Here is a 21,281-nt window from a genome sequence, read left to right on the forward strand (position 1 = left end):
AATAGAGTGTTATAAAACTCCTCTCTTTCTCTCTTTCTGTCTCTCTCTCTCCCTACATGTGTATATACATATATACATATATACATGCAGTTCTTAGAAATGTTCTCACAATTGGGCCCAGGAGATAGAACTGGTTGTAACATTTTACTACCTTCCTCATTGACTGCTGAATTGAATGTATTACTGATATATGTTAATTTTAGATCTGCATGAGTCATAAACATATCTTGCATGTGAAATTATCCTTTAGTAATCATAACTAAAAGCAAGTTTTCTAAATTTATAGAAAAAGGAATAAATCACATCTACTACGAAGTTATCATGGTCTTATTTTCCTATAAAATACCAAAAAATGTTGCTTTTCATTCCTTACTACAAATAAATGACAAGGTTGTAACTCTTACCAGGACAATAGAACACCATTTTTTAAAAATTCACTGTTTATAGATAATTATGTCACATTAAGATTGGTAGATATCCAGGAAAGTGGAGATTAACATTACAAATTCCTGAGAGTGAACATGAAGGCACAATCAACCAGGAGGCAACCACACACCATTTATCAAGCAACAAGATGGACATTTAGTTGGTGACTCTGTAGTTCGCATGGATTTCTGGTTCAATGTCACAGACCATGTTCAAAAGCTGCTTCATTACACTTTCCACATGCTTGTTGTAGTTTGCCTTCAGCTGTTGTATCTTCTGTTGAGTTTGTTCTTCTATTTCATCTGACAGGTTACCTTGAGAGTCCATGGCCTATCAAAACAAAACAGAATTCAAAACACCCCAGAGTGCATTGCATTGGCTTTATAAGCTAAGGTTGTCTTGGCCTGTTATTGCTCCTTGCTTGCATATTTTGCATTCCTTTTCTAGAACAGACCAGAACATCAAAGACCTTGAATGGGAGGCATGAGCTTCCCTGAAGAGCAGCAACTGATCCTCCTGGGTTACTTTCATTGTGGATGAGCTCTGCATGATACAAACTGCCTTCAGGGACAATCCCTGTATCATACTCATCAATTTGTCACCCAGTTTTTCACATTTTCCTTATAGCTTACATTTTGAATTACAAATCTAGAAAATAATGTTGAAAAACACCATTAAAACCATTTTTGCTAGTTTTTAAAGAACAAATAACTGGATTTTCCCAATTTATAATACACAGTAAAAATTGATTTAGTCCTTTTTTTAGGAAGGTCTAAACACAATATGTACTCTAGGACACTTTCACATGCGCAAATATCATTTTGAGCAACAAATATCTTGATAAATTCAGGGTAGATTGAAGTTGTTTCAGACTGAGATATATATATATATATGTACATACATATGTATGTATGTTTATTTCACTACACTGTGGTACTACTCCTTCTGATCACTCCTTGTCTGTGATTCTCAGTATTTAACACTAAATCCTCTATCCTTTGAGCTGTTTTATCAAGTAATAGCTTGACCAGAGTATGATTTTAGCAGGGAAGTTAATAATTTAAAAGATATCTATGGTGAACGAACCTTGAATGCTACCCCTTTGCTAAAGCCATCCACTCTGACCTACGCTCTTTCTTTCTTTTTTTTTTTATTAATTATTTTGCATTATGTGACAGTTTCATAGGCTCTGGGAATCCCCCCACCCATCCCCACGCCCCTCCCCCCTGGTGGATTCCTCCACCTTAATGCAGTATTACGGTTCAAATTCAATCAAGATTCCTTCCTTGCAAACGTATACCAAGCATAGAGTCCAGCCACTTATTGTCCAGATGGGTTGAACAGTTTCTTGGGGAGACCATTTCTGGTCCGAAGTTAGAGCTGGTAGAATATCATCCCAGTCAATTAAGAGTCCCAATATAACATCAACAGCAATTTGCAACATTATGGAATTGACATGGTTTTGAGTAACCAGTATGTTAAAAAAAAAAAAAAAAGCAAGTTCTTAACCACAACCTATGATTAGCTCATTGACATTTCAATTTTAGTTTATATACAGGACCAGCTGCTATATACCTTAAAATGGCTATAAGGTACCATTCAGCTGTCTTATGTCTATTTCATTTTAGTATTTAGCCATTTGTTGTGTTGAAGTATAATTTTGCTGATCTTGGCAGATTTTAGAATAATCTAGACTGGCTTGTAACTCTAACAAGACATATGTCGACAATTAAGGTACAGAACATTTTTTTTGGGGGGGGTGTGCAGGAAAATCCTCAACACCATGGTGAGGAGTGACTAATCTTTGTGTCCCCCCCAGCCAATCCATGCCAGCTCTTTCCTGTCAGATTCCAAGCTCTACTTCTTGTTGTTTGTCTATTTATTTTAGGTTTTTTTAGTTTGTATGATTGTTTGTTTGCTATGAGGGGTTTTCGGAGCGATCCCGATGGTCATTGCGAGGGAGAGTGGGGGTCCAGAGGTGGAGCCAGGCTCGGACCAGAGAAAGCTCTCCTCCCTGGTCCCGAAGGACGTTTATTGTTCTTCTGTTTCTGCGGACCGCTCAGGGCTTCTGGTTATCTTTCCGATGACGTTGGTTTCTGCACGGTAGTGTTTGGACTTCTTCCATCCCCTGCGGAACCTCCGGTTGGGAGTGGGTGACCTCAGAGTACTTGGCCTCCTAGGGCATCCAATTCCCTGTGGCCTCCTTGGCAGTTGGGATATAGTCCTTGTTGCTCGTATTAATAGTTTGTGGTGAAGGTCTGGGAGTCTTCATGGTTGGGATCCAAGCTTCCTCCTTACCACCTGCTCCACTCTGGAGTGCCCCCCTGCTCCACGCACATGACCTCCTGTTAAGAGGTTGTCAGGATCGCACCCGATTCCCCCCTCATGCATTGGTATAGTAGTTTTACTATTGTTTAGTGCCTCTTTGAGTCTGTTGTCTATGAATTACCAGATTTGATCTTGATAGGCTATATTGTACTTTTTCCTCACTCTTTTTATGGTCCTGAAAGACTTCCCTGCACTCTCTCCCCATTATGGATTAACATAGCATATTGAGGGTATAGTAGGTTTTACAGTTTTCGGTGTAGATCTTAAGTATTCTGACATTAATTGTTGGTTTATAGATTATATCGCATTATCTTATTGCATTGGATACAGGTTGTTAGAGATTGACCTGCCCTCTTTCTAACCTGGGCCTTGGGAAGACAAGATAGCTTTGTCTTCTGTGAGTGTGTTTGATTCAGTACAAGAAACACACCGAAAGATTGGTTTCTACAACAAGGTTGATAAACATGCTAAATTAGAGAACCTGCCTAATCTATAATGTAGCTTGAAGTCAAATGAAATTGAAGTCATTTGGTTCAAATTCTTTTTCTGTGTCATAGTCCAGACCACAGGGTCATCCCAGTTCAAAGAAAATCAGTTTAAGAAGACACAGTTTTTAAGAGTCACAAATAACTTTTACAAAAATAATGCTTTGAGGCATGAGAACACACGAAACAGAATCACAAGCAATAAGTTTCCTTTGCTGAGAAGAGCTTTCCAAATAGAAAAGAAGTACATAAAATAATTCTACTGAATTTGGTTTCTTCTTCCATCCTCTAAAGTACATGTCTTAAAGTGGGTTTCTACCAAACAGGAGAAAAATAACCTTTTCCTCTTAAAATCCAACTCTTAGTGGGGAAAAGTTCAAAGACAAACTTTGGTGAAACTGCTACCCATTTTTCTTTGGAGAAGAATTAAAAATAGTTTAGATTAGATTAGTGTAGTACAGCTGTACTGGCTAACTTTGGAAGAATTAATGTCAACCTTGGGATCTTTAGTCTTAAAAATGGAGATAATATCATTCATTTCCTAGGATTGTTGTAACATGTAAAGCAGATTCCTGAGAGCTAAATGTGCCCAGTGGCAGAAATGCAATATGAGTTACAAAGTGACACATATATGGAATTTTAAAGTTCTAGAGGCCATGTTCAAAATGCGAAATAAAGCAAGTACATTTAACTTTTAAACACATTACTTTATTTAACCTAACATATGCACAATTATGTTAACATAAAGTCAATATAAAAATCACACCCTTATTCTTTATACCCTGTCTTTGGAATCTTACAATGCAACTTCATTATGCTTCAGGACTCAGTGGCCCAGGTGACTTGGCTGTCATATTGGATGGTAGAGCTTTATTACAATAAAGGCATCTCTCTTGGTAATAGTTGTGCCCAAAATCCATTTCATGGAGCCAGGATGGCAATTTTCAGAATAGAGTTGTCATTAAGAAGACTCTCAGCACAGAAACAGGACTGAATGAGTGGTGAGTAAATGTCAAATATTATACTTTTGTTGACTACCCTGCTTGCACTTTTGGAACTGGTCCAATGTGTACTTTCACCAACTCTGTAATGTTCTCGTAACTACCTCCATGGTATTAAGTCCCATCCTGCAAAATCAACTATCTGATTATTTCTCGATATTTTTGACATTCAGGAGTTTCAGTTTTCTACAGTGTTTGCTAAAACACTCACTAACTGTGCCTAATTTGAGATGGTCTTCCTAAGGAAGATTTCTATGCTTCCATGTGAAGGTAGAATGCTGATTTAACCCATGCAGGTGTTTAGATGAGTCTATCTAAGCTTGAAAGGCCAAGAACCAGCATCATCTTGTTTTCCATTGCATTGTAAGTGCCACTGTGTTGTAAGATAGTAAATACTCCTTGTCTATTGCACTGGGTAAAACAATCCCATTCCCAAGTGTTGCGGAGATCCCATTATCTATGCTCTGTTGCTCGTGTTCTCAGAACCCTGTACGCTAAAGTTTCGGGCACTAGTGTAAGTCAGAAGTTGATAACTCTCTGATATGCAATACACTTGATCACAGAGAGCCATTTAAAGATCTCTTGGCACACATTTTCAAAACATTGGTGTCAAGACAAATGTGACTATCCTTGTCACATACTGACTAATGATGGTGAAATCTTCCAACATTCCATAAGTGTTCCTTATTTGTTGTTAAATGTTTCACTTTGAAGTGAAGCAGAACTTCATATCCCACGGTCATAAGCAAAGTAGTTTTGTACTGTCACTTAGTAATTTTGAACTCTCAAATTTGTGATCGCTTCAAGACAATAAAATGTTCTCATGGTACAAATTCAGGAAGAAAAATTAAAGATGTAAAAAGTTTCCATTGCCACTTTCATTTTTAGGTATTTTAATTCGGTTCATAGTCCATCTCACTCTCACTTTTACAATGACAGATTTAATTTTCCCAGCGTAGCCTAGATTTCCTTTTAGCCCTGTGGTATCGTCTTTAGCAGATGTTATATTGGGTAGCCATGATAAACAATAAATAAATGAATCCGTGTGAAGATAATACTAATTGATACAGTACCCAGATTGAGATACCTATCTTTCTATTGGTATCAGAGAGTTGGAAAAGATGTGTATTAACATGAGCTGCGAGGCCAGGAAAAAGGAAATGTCAAGGCGCAAAAGCCATGGCAAGCAGAAGCCGGGACCGGGGTCTGCTCCCAGGCCTCCTCACTGCCCTGGGTTAACGATAACGAGACCCGTGTAACTGTAATACAGCCACACCACTTGTTGGTTGTTGCAGGAGTGCAGATCTGTGCTGTGTGACAACCTGCTTGATGCAGTGGAGGCTTACGCTTGTTGACTTTTCCGCATGAGTCTTTGATCAACTAGCTGTAAAACTGGTTTGTAGCTTTAATTATGAGAACAATGAGGAGTTTCCATTATTGACCTAAGCAGGAAACAAATCCTGAACCGGATTTATACCTGACTAGATCCTTCTGGAGAAATCTTTCAAGAGATTTAACATAACCACCTTCTGAAACTACAGCTACTTTTCATATTATTATTATTACTTAAAAATATCATCTCAGAAGTAGTCTCTGTATTTTAATGAAAGCTGGTTGGGCATTTCCTGGTGGGCGAGGTGCTAGTTAAAATGTGCACATCCTATACTGAGCCTTGGGTGCGAGGCCCAGCTCTGCTCCCGATACAGCTCCCTACTGACGAAGGCCTGGGGACATGGGGTGACGGCACCTGTTACTCATGTGCAGAACTAGATTGAGTTTCCTTTTTTTTTTTTTTTTTTGTTAATTACATTGCATTATGTGACACAGTTTTATAGGCACTGGGATTCCCCCCACCCCTCCCGAAACCCTCCCCCCTCCATGGTGAATTCCTACACCTTGTTGTATTACCGCAGATAAAGTTTAGTTGAGACTCTTTCATTGAAAGCATATACCAAGCATTGAGTCCAGCATCTTATTGTCCAGATAAGTTCAACGGCTTCTTGGGGAGACAATCTCTGGTCTGAAGGTAGAGCCGGCAGAGTATCTTCGCAATCAATTAAAAGCGCCAACATAACATCAGCCACAATTTATAACATTATGGAATTGATTGACATAGTATTGAGTAACCAATATGTTAAAAGAAGAAGAAAGAAAGAAAAGAAAGAAAAAAAATGCAAGGTCTTAACTACATCCTGTGCCTTCTTCATTGAGTTTCAGGCTCCTGGATTCAACCTCACCCTAAGCCTGGCTATTATAGGCATTTGGGGAGTGAAGTAGTGGATAGCAGCATGCTCTCTCTCTCTTCAAAAATAAATAAACATTGGAAAAAAAGAAGCAGGTTGTTGAGGATGATTATATTATCAGATTCTAGTATGCAACAGTGTAACAGGAGGCAACAAGAAAGATTAAGGCACAGAAATTTTGCTTAGGTGCTCATTCAGTCAGCAAGTTTGGCTAGAATAGAACAAGTAGATTAAGAGTGGTAGAAAGTGTAACTCCTGAAACACCAAGGGGCAAGTCTGTGTGGGCTGTGATTTTAAGAGCTGTTTTTTCCAAATATTGATAAGATTTATTTTCACCAAGTTTTCCACATTGTTATAGGAAGACCTCCAATGGCACTTTTTAAAATTGTGGGTTTTTTTGTTTGTGCTTTTTACCAAGAGGTCCAATGTACCTGATGCTACATGAACTTCTCTAATCACCATCACAAACAAGCTGTAAATGGACAGCCCACAGCTTGAGTTCATTTTTCAATGTCAGCTTCAGAATAGAGCTTTATTTCTACTGTTATGGAAGCAAAAACAAAATAGCCTATAAACTTTATGACACACAGAGAGCTTACTGCTGTCTGCATTTCAGTTCATGTTGTGACATGGAAAATATGATGTGAACTCTGAAAATACCATGCACTTTCTGCAAATAGCAGATACTTTTAAAAATAGCATTGTGGAAAACAGTGTGTCATTTTTGTGAGGATTTATGTCTTTGAAAGATAGACCGGAGAAAACAAGAGGAAGAGACACCTTGCACCTTGAAGCCAGCCAGTTGAGAAGAAATCATGAGATCAAGCTACAGGCTTCTTGGGAATTTGCATCAACACCCACTCTAGCCACTCAGAAATTTTGGTTTCACCAAAAGCAATTTGATTGAACAAATTCATTCTGCATTTTAGCGTGCAATACTATTTAACAGATTCTATTGGTAAAAAATCAATAAATAAAACCATGTTCTGAAGTTTTTTATTGCTTAAAACTGTGATTCAATAACCTATGAATCAATACTCTGTGATAAGAATGATATCGTAACTATCCCTGGCCCTATTTATGATTATGGTTTTTCATATGTACTATGTGTTTGATAGTAACTATTGAATAAACCTTTATATGAAAAAGTAAAACTGACTTGAAAGTAAAAACATGTATTATAAGTGATGCTGTTATATTTAAGATCTATTTGGTTGAATGTTATTCATTCAATTTTAATATATTTCATCCCAAGGGTCTACCTTGTACTATATGAATATTCACGTATATTATAATCTGTGCCATAAGAAAATCAGTTGTGACTTCCTGACTTACCTTCGACTGTTTCATTCGGAAGTCCTTGTCTCTCTGAAGTTTGTATTGGTCAATTTCTGCCATGGCTTCTTCCTTAGCTTGTTTCAATCGCTTTCCTTTTCCTAAAAATTAGCATAGAAGGAATTTTTGTTTTTGGAAGATACATGGAATTTCAAAGTTAATTTTTTAAGATTTATTTAATTAATTTATTTTTATTGCAAAGTCAGATATGCAGAGAGGAGGAGAGACAGAGAAAAAATATTTTCTGTTTGCCGGCTTATTCCCCAAATGACCGCAATGTTTGGAACTGAGCCAATATAAAGCCAGGAGCCAGGGACTTCCTCCAGGTCTCCCACATGGGTACAGGGCCCCAAGGCTTTGGGCCGTCCTCGACTGCTTTCCCAGGCTACAAGCAGGGAGCTGGATGGGAAGTGGGGTGGCCGGTATTAGAACCGGTACCCATATGGGATTCCGGTGCGTGCAAGGCGAGGATTTTAGCTGCTAGGTTACCTCACTGGGTCCTCAAAGTTTATTTTTAAAAACAGATAGCCTCTCCATTTAAATAATTTTTCCAGAAGACCAAACTGCATTTAAAAATTATATAAAATTTTTCATTTCTCTATTAGAGTTGGCAATGACCAGTTTCCTTTTTTTTTACATGCTTAAGTAAAATATCGGCCAATTTACTCACAGCAGTGACATCCAGAGAACAGATTTTCGCTGTCACTTACTTAAAAGACATTATTTGGTTAGATTTTCTGTGGTGATTTGCTGCCAGGAATCCCTCCGTCCACACCAACTGGATGCTGTTTAACACTGGCAGGTCTCCAACTCCACTGCACACAGGCAATTCAGGCTCTATCAAACTGACTTGGGATTTTTTTCAAACATTTTATTGGTGTGTTTTTCCCTTACCATTTGTTGATTCTTGAATGTCTGATTAAGCTCCACAACACATCAAAGTAAATGTGTTTTCCTAGTGGCTTTCTCTGAGAGGGACTTGAAAGTGATTGTAAAACCAGTTGTTTTTAATGACTGGGAGACTCAGTTAAGTAGCCTCTTTTATTTGATTAAGAGCAAAGGTGTAAGCCTCGAGCCAGGACACACTGTAGAGAAGCGTATTAGAAAAATACAACATTGTGAGGGTCATTAGCAAAGCATATGGGCTTTGTGAAAAGCTTGGGTTTGTTAATGACCACAGACCGTGGATTACAGAACTGCTGCTCTGCCCCCACTGCCTATTACTTTCTGGAGTTGGGGGCTAGAGCTTTGTAACCCTGAAAACTTTAAAGATACTCAACGATTTCAGCATTCTTTTGTTCTCTGACCCTGTTGTCTCCCATCCAAGTACTAACCGGGCCTGACCCTGCTTAGCTTCCGAGATCAGACTAGATCGGGGCGTTCAGTCTGAATCTATTGTCAATGTCTCCAAATGCCTTCATTCTTTTGTCATTTAATGTAGTTTCTTTACTGATACCTCATTTTTTCCCCACGATGTTTTGTCAATTTTCGTATCATTGCAGTATGTAGACTTGGTATAAATATTACATCCTCATCTAGTAGCTTTACAGCATGAAAGGATTCCTTGATTTGACTTGATCTGCCTGACATCCACCTGTGTGTTTTGTGCCATTGTTGGAATGTTGGATTTCTTGCGAGGGGTGAGGTGATGGACTGGTCCCTTATACTCTAGGAATGGAGGCGGTGTCACTGAAATGTGAATGGAAATGTGTCTTTATGAATGTTAATCCCTCTTCAGTGGATTTGGGTTGTTTTCATTCAGAAGACACATTTAGCTATACGCTGTCACTTTTTTTTAAATCCAAGATTTGGAGAAAACACTCTTTTGATGCTTCGCACTTAGGGGAACACAAGCAACAATGCTTGCCTTTTCCTCATTTAACGAACGCTTGCTACCATTTGGCGTGGATCGATACCCTTGTTGTCTACCAGTCTCATCATTTTGTGCCAACCAAACTCACATACTTCTCAGAAACTGTGAAAAGAACAAATACATACAGGTATTGATGGGAAAAACTATTCCTCAGTCAATTTTCTTATGACTTATTATATGTAAGAATATAACATTCTTAGTTGCAACTTTCTGGCACATAAAAATAACAATAGGAAAAGATCCATGTGCCCTGGTCCTGAGCAGAAGCCAGCGCTCATCAAAGCCTGTGTTAGCTCCATCACTCAGTGACAGGCAGGGCCTGTCCCTGATTTCCCTGTCATGGCACCAGTCACCTGCTGACTCTCATTCAATTAAGTAGGAGAGCCACAGGGAAGTGGCTGCTGGCACAGCAATTTTCAGGATAGACTCAGCAGCTGCCGCTGGGTGAGATCCTGCACATGCTACACCTGATTTCATCCAGTGGAAGAAACTGGAACCTCAAGCCTCCTGTTCTGTTAGGGGTGAAGATAAACACATACGTCAAATCCACTTGCATTAACCTCTAGCTTGCTTCTCTCTGGGTACAGGAAGATGGCCCAATTTAAAAGTTGTGCATTTTGCTACTTAAGCACTAAAAGCCTCTGTGTTCTGTGTGCCCAAAGAGACCCATATTCATATTCTTAACACAGACTCAAAAAGAGGGATGAACATATGGGGCAGGTCAGATTTCAGCTATGAAAAATCAATTACACAGTTTTCAAATTCTTATAAGAGCATATAAGTTTGCAGGGAAAATGTTCTTTTTGATGAATATCTTACACATCACAATTTTAAATAATATTAAAATCGTTTTTGCAGATTGGTGTCATACGGGGTGCTTTTACTTTATGTTTCCATTTATTCAACGCTTATTAAACATCTACTATAAAAGTTCAGAACAAAAAAGAAAAAGAAATGTGTATGATATGGTCTTTGTCTGTAATTGACATAAATTTGCTCTTTTTTGAGATACGTTTATGCTTCCCTGGCTTCCAAGAAGAAAATTATGAAATGTATAAAATGGTGGTATACACAATATCAAACGTGAAAATAATTAAACACAAATAAATATTATTCCACTTGCTCCACAACAGAAAAAAAACACAACTTTATGATTACTCCTGCTACTGAAATTTGAGAGAATCTGTGTTTCTCCTCTACCCCAGTAAATTTCCAACATGTTCTGTCTCATGGTAACAAAATCCAGCCAAGATACAGATTATCAAATTTCAGCAAGGCTGTTTGGTGAGATCAGGAAAGACCTATGAGCCACGTAGATGTGTTAGCCTAGACAACAATGGGAGTGGACACTCCCTTAGAGAAATGAGAAAAGGGCAAGAAGAGACTTATTTATTTACTTCTTTGGGAGAGCTTTCTTCTGTGGATTTGTCTCTCCGCCCCCACAAGTGCGCAGAGCAGCTGGGCCAAAGTAAGAAACCAGAAGTGCAAGTCAAGTCTCCTAGATGGATATCAGGAACCTAGCCTCCCAGGTGTGCATTTGCAGGCAGCTGGAGTCAGGAGCTGGAGCTGGGGGTCCGGTCCCAGTACTCTGAAGTGGAGCATGGGATTGCTGAGCACCAAAGCACCTGGTGCCAAGTTAATCCCGTGTAAGAAAGCCAGGAAGGCTCTTCAAAAACACCACCTGATAAAAATCTCCTCATTTTTACTCATGTGACTTACTTTTTCAGAAATGTCCTAGATATAACAGGTTATTATTGAGATACATTCAATAGGATGTTTTGTGGGGGGGAAAAAAGATATTTGGCTGATTTAAGGAATTAAAGGAATCATTTTGGGCCAACAGCAGGTAGTATGTAAAAGACAGACTCTCCCTGGCCTCTTGGCTGACATAGATCAAGTGACATATGTATCTCAAGTTGAAAAATGCTTTTTTTTAGAAGCAGAGAAGCATATTCTCTTGCCTGCAATGCTGAATTTCTTTGGTAGTTTTATTCTTATGGGGATAGTGGAATTTCTGTTTTGTAGGAGTTATCAGAACTGTACACTAACCTCCTCCACAATGACACAAAAAAAGCTTGCGATTTTGAACAAGTTACTTATAATTTGTGAGTCTGTTTTTTCTAATCAGTATAACACAGTGTGCAATCTACTGGAAAGAGTCATTGGAAAGACTGAAAAAACAAGCGTATGAGGTGTGTGACAACCAGCAGTTCTTGGATAATGTTGAGCCACTATTAGGCAAGTAGGATCCATTTCTGGGGGCTTCTGCTAAGAAGCCCAGTGATGAGTAAAGCAGAGTTTTGAGGGAAGTCCCCATCCATCATTCCTGCAGGCTTTCTGGAGGCATCCAAGGGGAGCTAGTGAGACGGCAGCTGGACAAGCCAGTCTGGAATCCAGAAGCAAGATCCGCACAGCAGGCAGAGATCTGCATGCCAGTTGTCTGGGCGAAGGGGTCACACCAAGGGGATTTGTGCAGAAGTCAAAGAAGAATACATAAACTGTAGGAAAGGAAAATCCAAGCTTTCGGCCCCACGGGCCTTGCACTGGACTAAGGGCCCCCAGGAAAGTGAGGAAATAATTCTGTGTAGATTAGAACCACTCAGTTTGTGGCGATTAACTGCTGCAGCAGTCCTCGTGGGTGCAGGTCAGAGGGGAGCAGGTGATCCCTGGAGACCCTGCTGGGTTCCTGAGTCAAGTGGAGAACACACCCACAGGAATCTGCCACCTGACCAAAGTGCTTGTGCCCAAAACAGAGGCCACATGGATTTGCTCTGGAAACTAAGTGCACTTCAGGAAGGTTTTTTTCTTTCTGTTCCTATCAATTACATTCTGTTGCTCAGGGGGAGAAAAGCAGTCCCACTTTCTTGCTGATACTGTGATGAAACTAACCTGATTCAAAGACTGTAAAAGTTGGGGAAGAATTACATCACCAAGACACAAGGAGCCATTGTTTCCTTTGACGAAGGGTCCTGCTAAGAGCTCCTTTTCTGACTCGACTCTGCTTCCTTTAGGAGCTCCACTTACTTCATAGTTTTCTTTGCTTTTATTTCCCTTATTTAAAAAGTACAATCACTTTTGTGTAGGTCATAGGTTGAATATAACCAAATTCTATTAATACATTAAAATATTTCTATGGTTACTGCTTTAATATTACCAACTCAAAGAAATGAAGGACCAATATATTTACAAACTGCCCGTTAGTCTGCGGACAGTAAAGACGAACTATTTACAAGCCTACAAAGCATACAAGACAGGGCCATGAAATGCTAATAAAACAACCATTATTTTACTAGTTTATTAAAAGCCATGTTTTCATGAACCATAACATCCAATTGCATAATGAAGAATTTATTAAGTCAAGGTGGCTATTTAAATAATTCAGAATATTTCTGCTTTTTGAAACAAATAGGTCGTTTGTTGATTTAAGGAAAAAGTTATGGATGGTGGGCATTTTCTAGACCCACAAAGAGTAATTAACAGTACTGTACTAGTGAATGTTATTATCTAAGTAGAGAGTAGAATTATTTTCTTCAGTACTAATTTTGTGCAAAAGTAGAATTCAGTGAAAGACTTTATAGTGGAACATGCTGAACAAATTGTTTGAGAAAGTGTCCTTTCAGTCATCTGTCGGACAGAGTTGCTTCTATTAAGTATCAGAAGAATATTAATAGTCAACATTTGTTGGCCACCTGTGGTGTTTTAAACCTTCTACACACATCCACTCGGTTAATCATGACAACACCTCCACGAGGTAGTTACTATTAACACCTCCGTTTTAAAGCACAAGGAGCAGGCACTGGAGGCTGAGCGGGGATCTTCCCAAGGCCACAGCGAGCAAGAGGCAGAAGCTGGGTTTGCACCAAGGCAGGGCAGCTCCAAGGAGAGGGTGCTGACCACACTACCTGGGAAGGAGAGAAGCTCAGGTCTTTCACTTCCGTGCTGGTAGTTTTCAGAATGCTTCAGAGAGAGAGTCTTTCATCTGCTTGATCGGCCTCTATCGCCTTCAACAACTGAGACTGGCTCAGGCCGAAGCCAGGCGACAGGACATCTTTCTGGGTCTCCCATGTGCGTGGCAGGGACTCGGCCCTTGCGTCACCTGCTGCCTGCCGGGCCCGTGAGGCAGATGTGGCAGCAGAGATGGGATTCAGTTACAAGCACTCCGAGGTGGGAAGCAGGCATCTCAGCTGACATCTATTTGTCTCATACCTAGGATTGAAGACTCCGTGTTTAGACCTATGCCCTGTAACGCAGTCTGCAATTTTTAGTTTAGCACAAATGCTATTTTCTGTGAGACAAGTTCTGATACATATTTGTGAACGGCTTGAGAATGTGAGTTCTGTATGTGATGTTGAGTAGCATGTATTTGAACATTTTAGGATAGCATTTGTGTAAATGCTGTTGAGTTTTTCACATTTGCCTGATCATTCATGAGGTAAATATTGCTTTGACACAAAATCACAACTAAAAAGTTTCACAACTAAAAAGTCTCACAGTTCTAATCTCATTCTGATTGCAGGTTCAATTTAATGCCCCAAACCTGGAGCTGATCTCGGAAACTCCATTGCAAAAATGCAGCTTGTCTTGGCACACCACATCTACTTTTGTGCTTTGATTAATGAACAAAGTTTATTAGTTATAAAAAATATTAGTTAAAAAATTCGTTTAAAAACATAATGCCAAGTAGGGGAATTTAAAATAGTACACTTAATACGATTTCATCTAAATTCAATAGGGTTATTTTGCACATAACGAATATGTGTGCTGTGTGAGAATTTTAAATAATAAAGAGGGTTTAATTATTAATGAGTAAATGAAGATATATTTGAAACTTTCTCCTCATCTTACTGGAAGGAGTCCAGGTCTTTCTTGCCCTTGACAGGTGGGTTCAAAACTTGTGATGGGAGTAAAAAAGAATCACACTACATTATTCTTGTCTGTTCTGTTTGATTCACTCCAATTCCGCCCTATTCTATCCATTCTGTATCTCACTTTGTTGTTACTGCATTAGTAACACGCATGTTCATGGTGCACTTACGTATAAAACAACTCAGCAGTGTTTAATTTTTGTTCTGCTAAATTAATATTTTCTCATTCTTAAAATGACTTTAGTGATTATATATTTGCATCTATTTATCTGTATATTTGGACAGTGATGGAGGTATATAACTGGGTTTTTAAAGACTGAGGCTCAGTAGTGCTCTAAGTACCTTATAATAAGACAGTGAAGTTTTGGACTCAAGCTGCTGGCTCATTTTCTGCCCTGCTGCCTCCCATCCTGGCTTTCAAGGCTTCCCGTATTCCTGTCCAGCAGCATCCATGGAAGGGACCTTGATACTCTGTTTCTCCAGATTTCACAGCCTTCAGCTTTGGGGAGAGTTCCCAGGATTTTATGCCCATATTCCATATATATATATATACACACATGTATATATATCCCTGCAGGAAAATTGCTTATACCATACATTCTATTGCACAACTGCTTTGCTAAGATCTGAGGTATCCTTTGTAGTAGAACCTATTAATATTTTTAGACCATGATTTTTAAAATCCTGCCACTTTGCCACTCCCAATTATGTTTTTGTTCTCGTTCTCTCCTCTTTTCCCTCTCCCTTCTTTTACTTTTTCTGGAGTCAAGCTAGAGACTCTCACATAAATGAGTTTAAGGAAAGGAAAGTAGGGCAGGCATTTTGCCTTGGGGTTTAACTACTGGTTAGGACGCCCTACATTAGAGTACCTGGACTCAACTCCAGGCGAGACCACCTGATTGTAGGTTCCTGAAAGGAAGACCCTGACCAGCCGTGGTGGTAATTCGAGTAGTTAGATTCCTGCCAGCCCTGTGGGAGACTTGGCTTGTGGTTCTGGGCCATCAGCTGCTGATTGGTCAGTCCCAATTGCAGCTGAGAGCATGCTCTCTCTCTCTCCTGTGTGTGTGTGTGTGTTCAAAATAAATACATTGAAGTGTTTTTAAAGAAAGAGAAAATGATCGTAGACTTCTGCAGTGTTGGTCACTTTTGTCACTTAACATACCTCCTGCTGAATCTCTATGATTCCGTACAGATTCTCAACTGCATTGTTTTTTAGGGAAAAAACAATGCGTTACAGAATTAGTAAATACATAAACATTAAGTCTTACATTGTTAGGTTTTAAACGCACAGATAGTTCCTAAACTTATTACGTTGTTACGCACAGCTAATTCCTGCAGCTGAGTCTCCTCTTCATCATGTTCACCTCAACACAAAATCCCAGGTGCAGCAAGGTGCTTAGTAGGTCCTTTGTTCCAGCAGGGTAGGAACGGGAGCAGGGGTGGAGGGGAGAAAACTGGAAGGGACATGTCTCCTGCCATGGTGGCAGGTTTGGGGCTGCCAGGGCAAGGGAAGGGACAAGATGGAGGTGATGGGGGAGAGCCAGGAGAAGGGAAGGACTGTGCGGGCTGTGTGCTGCCCCCAGAGAGGAAGGACTGTGCGGGCTGTGTGCTGGCCCCAGAGAGGAAGGACTGTGCGGGGACTGTGCGGGCTGTGTGCTGGCCCCAGAGAGGAAGGACTGTGCGGGGACTGTGCGGGCTGTGTGCTGGCCCCAGAGAGGAAGGACTGTGCGGGCTGTGTGCTGGCCCCAGAGAGGAAGGACTGTGCGGGCTGTGTGCTGGCCCCAGAGAGGAAGGACTGTGCGGGGACTGTGCGGGCTGTGTGCTGGCCCCAGAGAGGAAGGACTGTGCGGGCTGTGTGCTGGCCCCAGAGACTGGTGTCAGAGGTGACCTGAGCCACAGATAGGCGCCTGGGGAGTAGGGGAAGGGGCCACATACTGGGGAGTGGGATTATCAGGGTGAATTTCTCAAGTTGTGGGAAAGGAAAAGCAGGAGAAGGCACCCGGTCCAAGAGGGCATGTCTCAGTCTCCATGATGGATATTCCAAGCACTCCTCTCACACACATCATTCCTTTTGGCTCTGCTTAAGGATCGTTCCTGTCTTTATGTCACCAGGACAGGGCTTGAATCGAAGCACCAGTGAGCACGTTAACATGCCGTGGATCTGGTGACGCTCAGCATCCTCAGGGAACTAGATAAATGAGTAAAATTAAAATGACTCACGCATGAGGGGAACTAAGGCATGGCAGATACATGATGAATTTTCAGAGTTTGTGGAAAAGTCATTTATGAAAAATCATACATGATCTTGAAATTTGGGGTATCCAAATAAACTTACTTTTAATTCCAGTTTTCCACCAACTGTTTTGAAGTACTCTTACATAAGGGTAAGATTTCTGTTTTGCGGGGCCCGGCACGGTAGCTTAGTGGTTAAAGTCCTCGCCTTGCATGTGCCGGGATTCCATATGGGCACCAGTTCTAATCCCGTCATCCCTGCTTCCCATACAGCTCCCTGCTTGTGGCCTGGGACAGCAATTGAGGATGGCCCAAAGCCTTGGGATCCTGCACTGGTGTGGGAGACCCAGAAGAGCTCCTGGCTCCTGGCTTTGGATTGGCTCAGCACCGGCCATTGTGGCTGCTTGGGGAGTGAACCAGCGGATGGAAGATCTTTCTTTCTGTCTCTCCTCCTCTCTGTATATCCACCTTTCCAAAAAAAATAAATAAATCTTTAAAAAAAAGATTTCTGATTTGCAAAACTATGCTTACATGTTTGCTAAATGAATAGACTGAGTGCTGTTGTAACTATAAATTGCTACACGATGATAGCTACGCAAGAAAACAGTTTCTTTCCAAAGAAAGCTATCTGCTTAGCCTGGGCTAAGAGGACATTCTATCTGAGACTGAGTCAAGGAGTTGATATTGAAAGTCAAAATATTGTAGATTTTAAAGCCTGAGAGTGTGCTATTACTGGTGAGCTATTTTTTTTTTCTTGAACAAGGACGTGATAGACTAAGAAAAATCTATCATCCCTTTACATTGTTTGCAAATAAAATGAGCATTTCATACACAAATAACATAACATGCATTTTTTCTATTCATCAGAGGAACCGAGAGCGAAGGTGACTTTGATCTTTATTGTAAAGTCGGTGTCCTCAGTGGCTCTGCTCCCAAACAATTCACACGCTTTGCAGCACTTCTCTTCTTCCTTTGTGACTTTGAAAAAGGAGAAGTTGGTGATAAAAATCATCTAAATCATATAATAGAAGTGATGTGTGTATAGGCAATACGGCCATTTTGTTTCATCCACAAACAGGAAGCCAACGGGGCCTAATTGTCACATCTTAAATTCAGTTTGTCCTCTGATCTAGAAATTTTAAATGTGGTTAAAAAAACTAGATGAAAAAAATCAAGAAGTGGTGTGTCCTGTTTCAATTAGAAGGTCTTATGCTTTACTGTTTCCTTTACAATTTCTTGGCCCTCATGCCATCTTACTGGCATTTGCATGGCTTGTTTTAGAAACAAATGAAAACTAGGCAAAGTCAGACCTCATTGTCTTTCTCCTTTTCCTCTTTAGTCACCACCACATCAAGTCTTTTCCATTTTGCTGTTGGTTCTCACAGTGCTGGGTGTTCAGGAAATCAAGCTGCCTTAAGACTTAAGAAAAGGGAATTATTCTGCTTGTGGTAGAAACATCAGTAGACCAAGTGCCCGGATGCCTCCATGTCATTTCACTCAGTGTGTTTCAATCATCTTTAGTCCATACCTGCTCTAGTCTGGTCATTACATTCATCCCAAGGGTTGCTGGGTAACATTTGTAAGTCATGGACCCTGGGTTGTTAGACTTGGAATCTAATTAGCAAGGGAGGGCATATAGTCATGAAGAACATGAATGACTATAAATGATTATAAACTAAATAATGAGGTGGTATGCGATGGAATGAGGAAGTTGAATTCAGGAGGTCTATCTACAGCATTAGTGTTTTCCATTGTGAGAATTACATGAATTTTTCATAGTGCATTGGCTAAAATTTTAGCTGGGGAATCAGACCGTCCAAATCCTATCTCTACCATTTGCCACCCTGTGATCTTGGGCAAGTTGTAAATTTTCCTCAGGCATTGCTTTCCCTTTTTGCTTAAAGGTTGTTGTAACAGTAAATAAGCACTAAATATTTGGCTAATACATTGAAAAAAATTTTTAATGTAACCTTGGGCAAATCACAAACTTTCAACTTCAAGATGCATAAATAGAAATAACATTAATATGGAATTGGCTTGGCTGTTGTGAACATCAGAAAGAACAGGAAGGAGGTTTAGGGAGGATATCCAATATGTAAATAAATAGATGCTTGACGAAATAGAAAGAAAATGAGAATAAATAGATTGATTTTAAAATAGTAGAATCTAAAAGCCATCAAATAAGCAGTAAAGATGAGCCATTCACCGTTACTCATCCAGTTTTAGGGATGTGGAAACTGAAGCTTCTGAAAGAGAGGCAATTTGCTTAATTTGCCCACTGCTAAGCAGATTCAATCTGGAGTTATTTGTGTCAGAAACATTGTACAAAAATGAGGAATCTGAGACAGGACAAACCTTTAAGGGAATCATCCCCATAACCTTCTCATTAGCACAGGCCTTCCAACCAGAGTCTGAATAAGGAAAGTTACAACCTTGCTAGAGCGCTACAGTATGTAAAGGTGGGCTGTTTTAATTAACAACCCTGAGTCTCAGCACGACTTGGTATGCGGTGGCATTCAATTTTGAACACAGGTCTTCCTGACCAAAAAGATCCATGCTGGCCCCCTGGGATCTCACTGCCCCAATCTCTTTTGTGACAAACCCTTCCACGGAGAAACTTACTCTTCTTGGCTTCCTCCAGTTTGTCCTTGGCCCTTTTTTCTGCCTGTAGGAGCTGGTGGATCCCTTGGGACTGGCTGGCCATGGCTGCCTGTTGCAAGTCAAGTGACTTGGGAAATCTGGGAGGTGGTGGGGCTGGTTAGCCTTTCTGAAATCACTCTGCAGCTCACAGTGTTGTGTCAACAAGGAGTTCTGGGTAACCTCTAACCCAAACTGGCAGGATCTGACCAGATAGCTAAGCCCCAGGAGAGGAACAGGTGGAATCCAGAAAAACCAGTTCAGACAGTAGGAGAAGGCAGTAAATTTGCCGTTTCTGTCAGCTCTCTATCTGAAATACAGGGATTTTCACATGATATTGAATAGGATTATAAAATCAAATAAGATGACTTTGGGAGATATTAGTATCCTGAATCTTCTAAAAAGTAGTGCCTTGTTTAGTTTTCTCCCAAGTTTCAGGGTCTTTGTTCTTTGTCCATGCAGTACTAACCTCAGGTTTTGAGTTTTGTTTTGTTTTTGTTTATCTGTTTCCAGTGATTCAATCACCTGCTTGAGGAAAGTGTGTAAATCTTTCGCCAGGAAGGAAATTTCCTGGCTTTGTTGCATAGAAGACGGACCTGGACTCCATCAGTTGTTTTTCCTAGGTTTCAGGTGACAGGAGTGGAAAGGTTCCTTTTGGCTACTGTGTCACTTTCTATTTATTTTTAACTTCTGGTGGAATCTTAGCATGATGACTAAATACATAATAGCAGAAATTATAAAGGTAGGCTTTTGAGGTTAAATTAAGATATCACAAATCTTATATTATTTAGTGTGTATGTTGAGTATTGTCCGAACACAGTATAGTAAAATTCATCACACTTGATTTGAAACTATCCATACGAGAGTGTTGGTCACAATGAAGAACTGTAAAGTAGTGTTCATCTGTAGCTGCATTTTCCACATGAGATCCTAATATTTTCACTTGGAGTGAAGGCCTTTTATCCTGCTGAAGTGTTCTGTAGATTGGAGGTTCTTGCATTACTACTTTTACAAATTACTCCTACATTGCCTCATCTTTAGATGCCAGACTCAATTTCTTCAAATAAGCATCTATAGACTGAAAGACAATTGTAAAGCCATCTGAGAGCTGAATCTACCAAGTTGACATAATTTCTCCCAATTTCTTGAATGTGCGTCTTGGATTGTGTCATGTTTGTGCCACATTGATATATTTGTGTCTCTGTGTGTATCACTTAATTTACCAAATGAAATACTCTGCTCCACATGCAAGACCATTTTTCTTTTTCTTCTGCATTTATATTTAACCATGTTATGAAGCACTTTTACTGCATAATTACGACAACCAGTGTAACTGGGTTATTCCTGTGGTTTATTAAGTGGAGAGCATTCTAAGAAAATCACTTTACTCTTACATTGGCAGTAGTTGTAGAATATCTCCTTGTGAATTCACCTGAACAGGGCCCAATCTTGAGTTGTTGACGAGGGATGGTTCATGTGGAGTGAAAGTGGTACGGAGGGCTTAGGTGGGAAGTACACTGGGAGATGAGTTTGTATTTCTGTTGAGAATGCGGCATGATTGTAAAGCTTGAGGAGGTAACATGATCGCACCGTAATTTGAACAAACTCTTTACCTGGGTTGTCAAAGATTTTCTAGCTCCACAATAAATACCACACGGAGCCAATCCTAATCATTCTCTGCATGCTTCATTGCACTTACATAAATTTGCATAAATATTATAAATGTATATGTCTTTAATCAACTTAGGGGGCTATTATATTTTCAGACATTTACTTAAGATGGAAAATAAGTATTAAATGAAAAAGATTCCTTGTCATTATTTTCTGAAGCCATTGAAAGATAATGCACATTCCTC

General features: G+C 40.0%; 1 protein-coding gene across 1 annotated transcript; it reads right to left on the minus strand.

The window, feature by feature from the left end:
* Positions 1-582: 582 nt before the first annotated feature.
* Positions 583-19,525, minus strand: ATP6V1G3 (ATPase H+ transporting V1 subunit G3). The gene is made up of 3 exons (XM_004578790.2): positions 19,411-19,525; positions 7,819-7,919; positions 583-756 (listed from the first exon to the last, which is right to left on the minus strand). The coding sequence occupies exons 1-3, from the start codon at positions 19,490-19,492 to the stop codon at positions 583-585; spliced, it is 357 nt and encodes a 118-aa protein (XP_004578847.2). The 5' UTR covers positions 19,493-19,525.
* Between the last annotated feature and the right edge of the window lie 1,756 nt (positions 19,526-21,281).

The sequence above is a fragment of the Ochotona princeps genome, chromosome 10, assembly GCF_030435755.1.
Source record: "Ochotona princeps isolate mOchPri1 chromosome 10, mOchPri1.hap1, whole genome shotgun sequence".
NCBI lineage: Eukaryota > Metazoa > Chordata > Mammalia > Lagomorpha > Ochotonidae > Ochotona > Ochotona princeps.

Bases quoted from the DNA above. Each gene is read 5' to 3' on its own strand.
- ATP6V1G3 (XM_004578790.2), bottom strand. From the start codon at position 19,492: ATGGCCAGCCAGTCCCAAGGGATCCACCAGCTCCTACAGGCAGAAAAA. The intron at 7,920-19,410 runs GTAAGTTTCTCC...GCTAATTTTTAG, and splicing joins ACTGGAGGAAGCCAAGAAGA to GAAAAGGAAAGCGATTGAAA. The intron at 757-7,818 runs GTAAGTCAGGAA...TTGTTTTGATAG, and splicing joins TCCGAATGAAACAGTCGAAG to GCCATGGACTCTCAAGGTAA.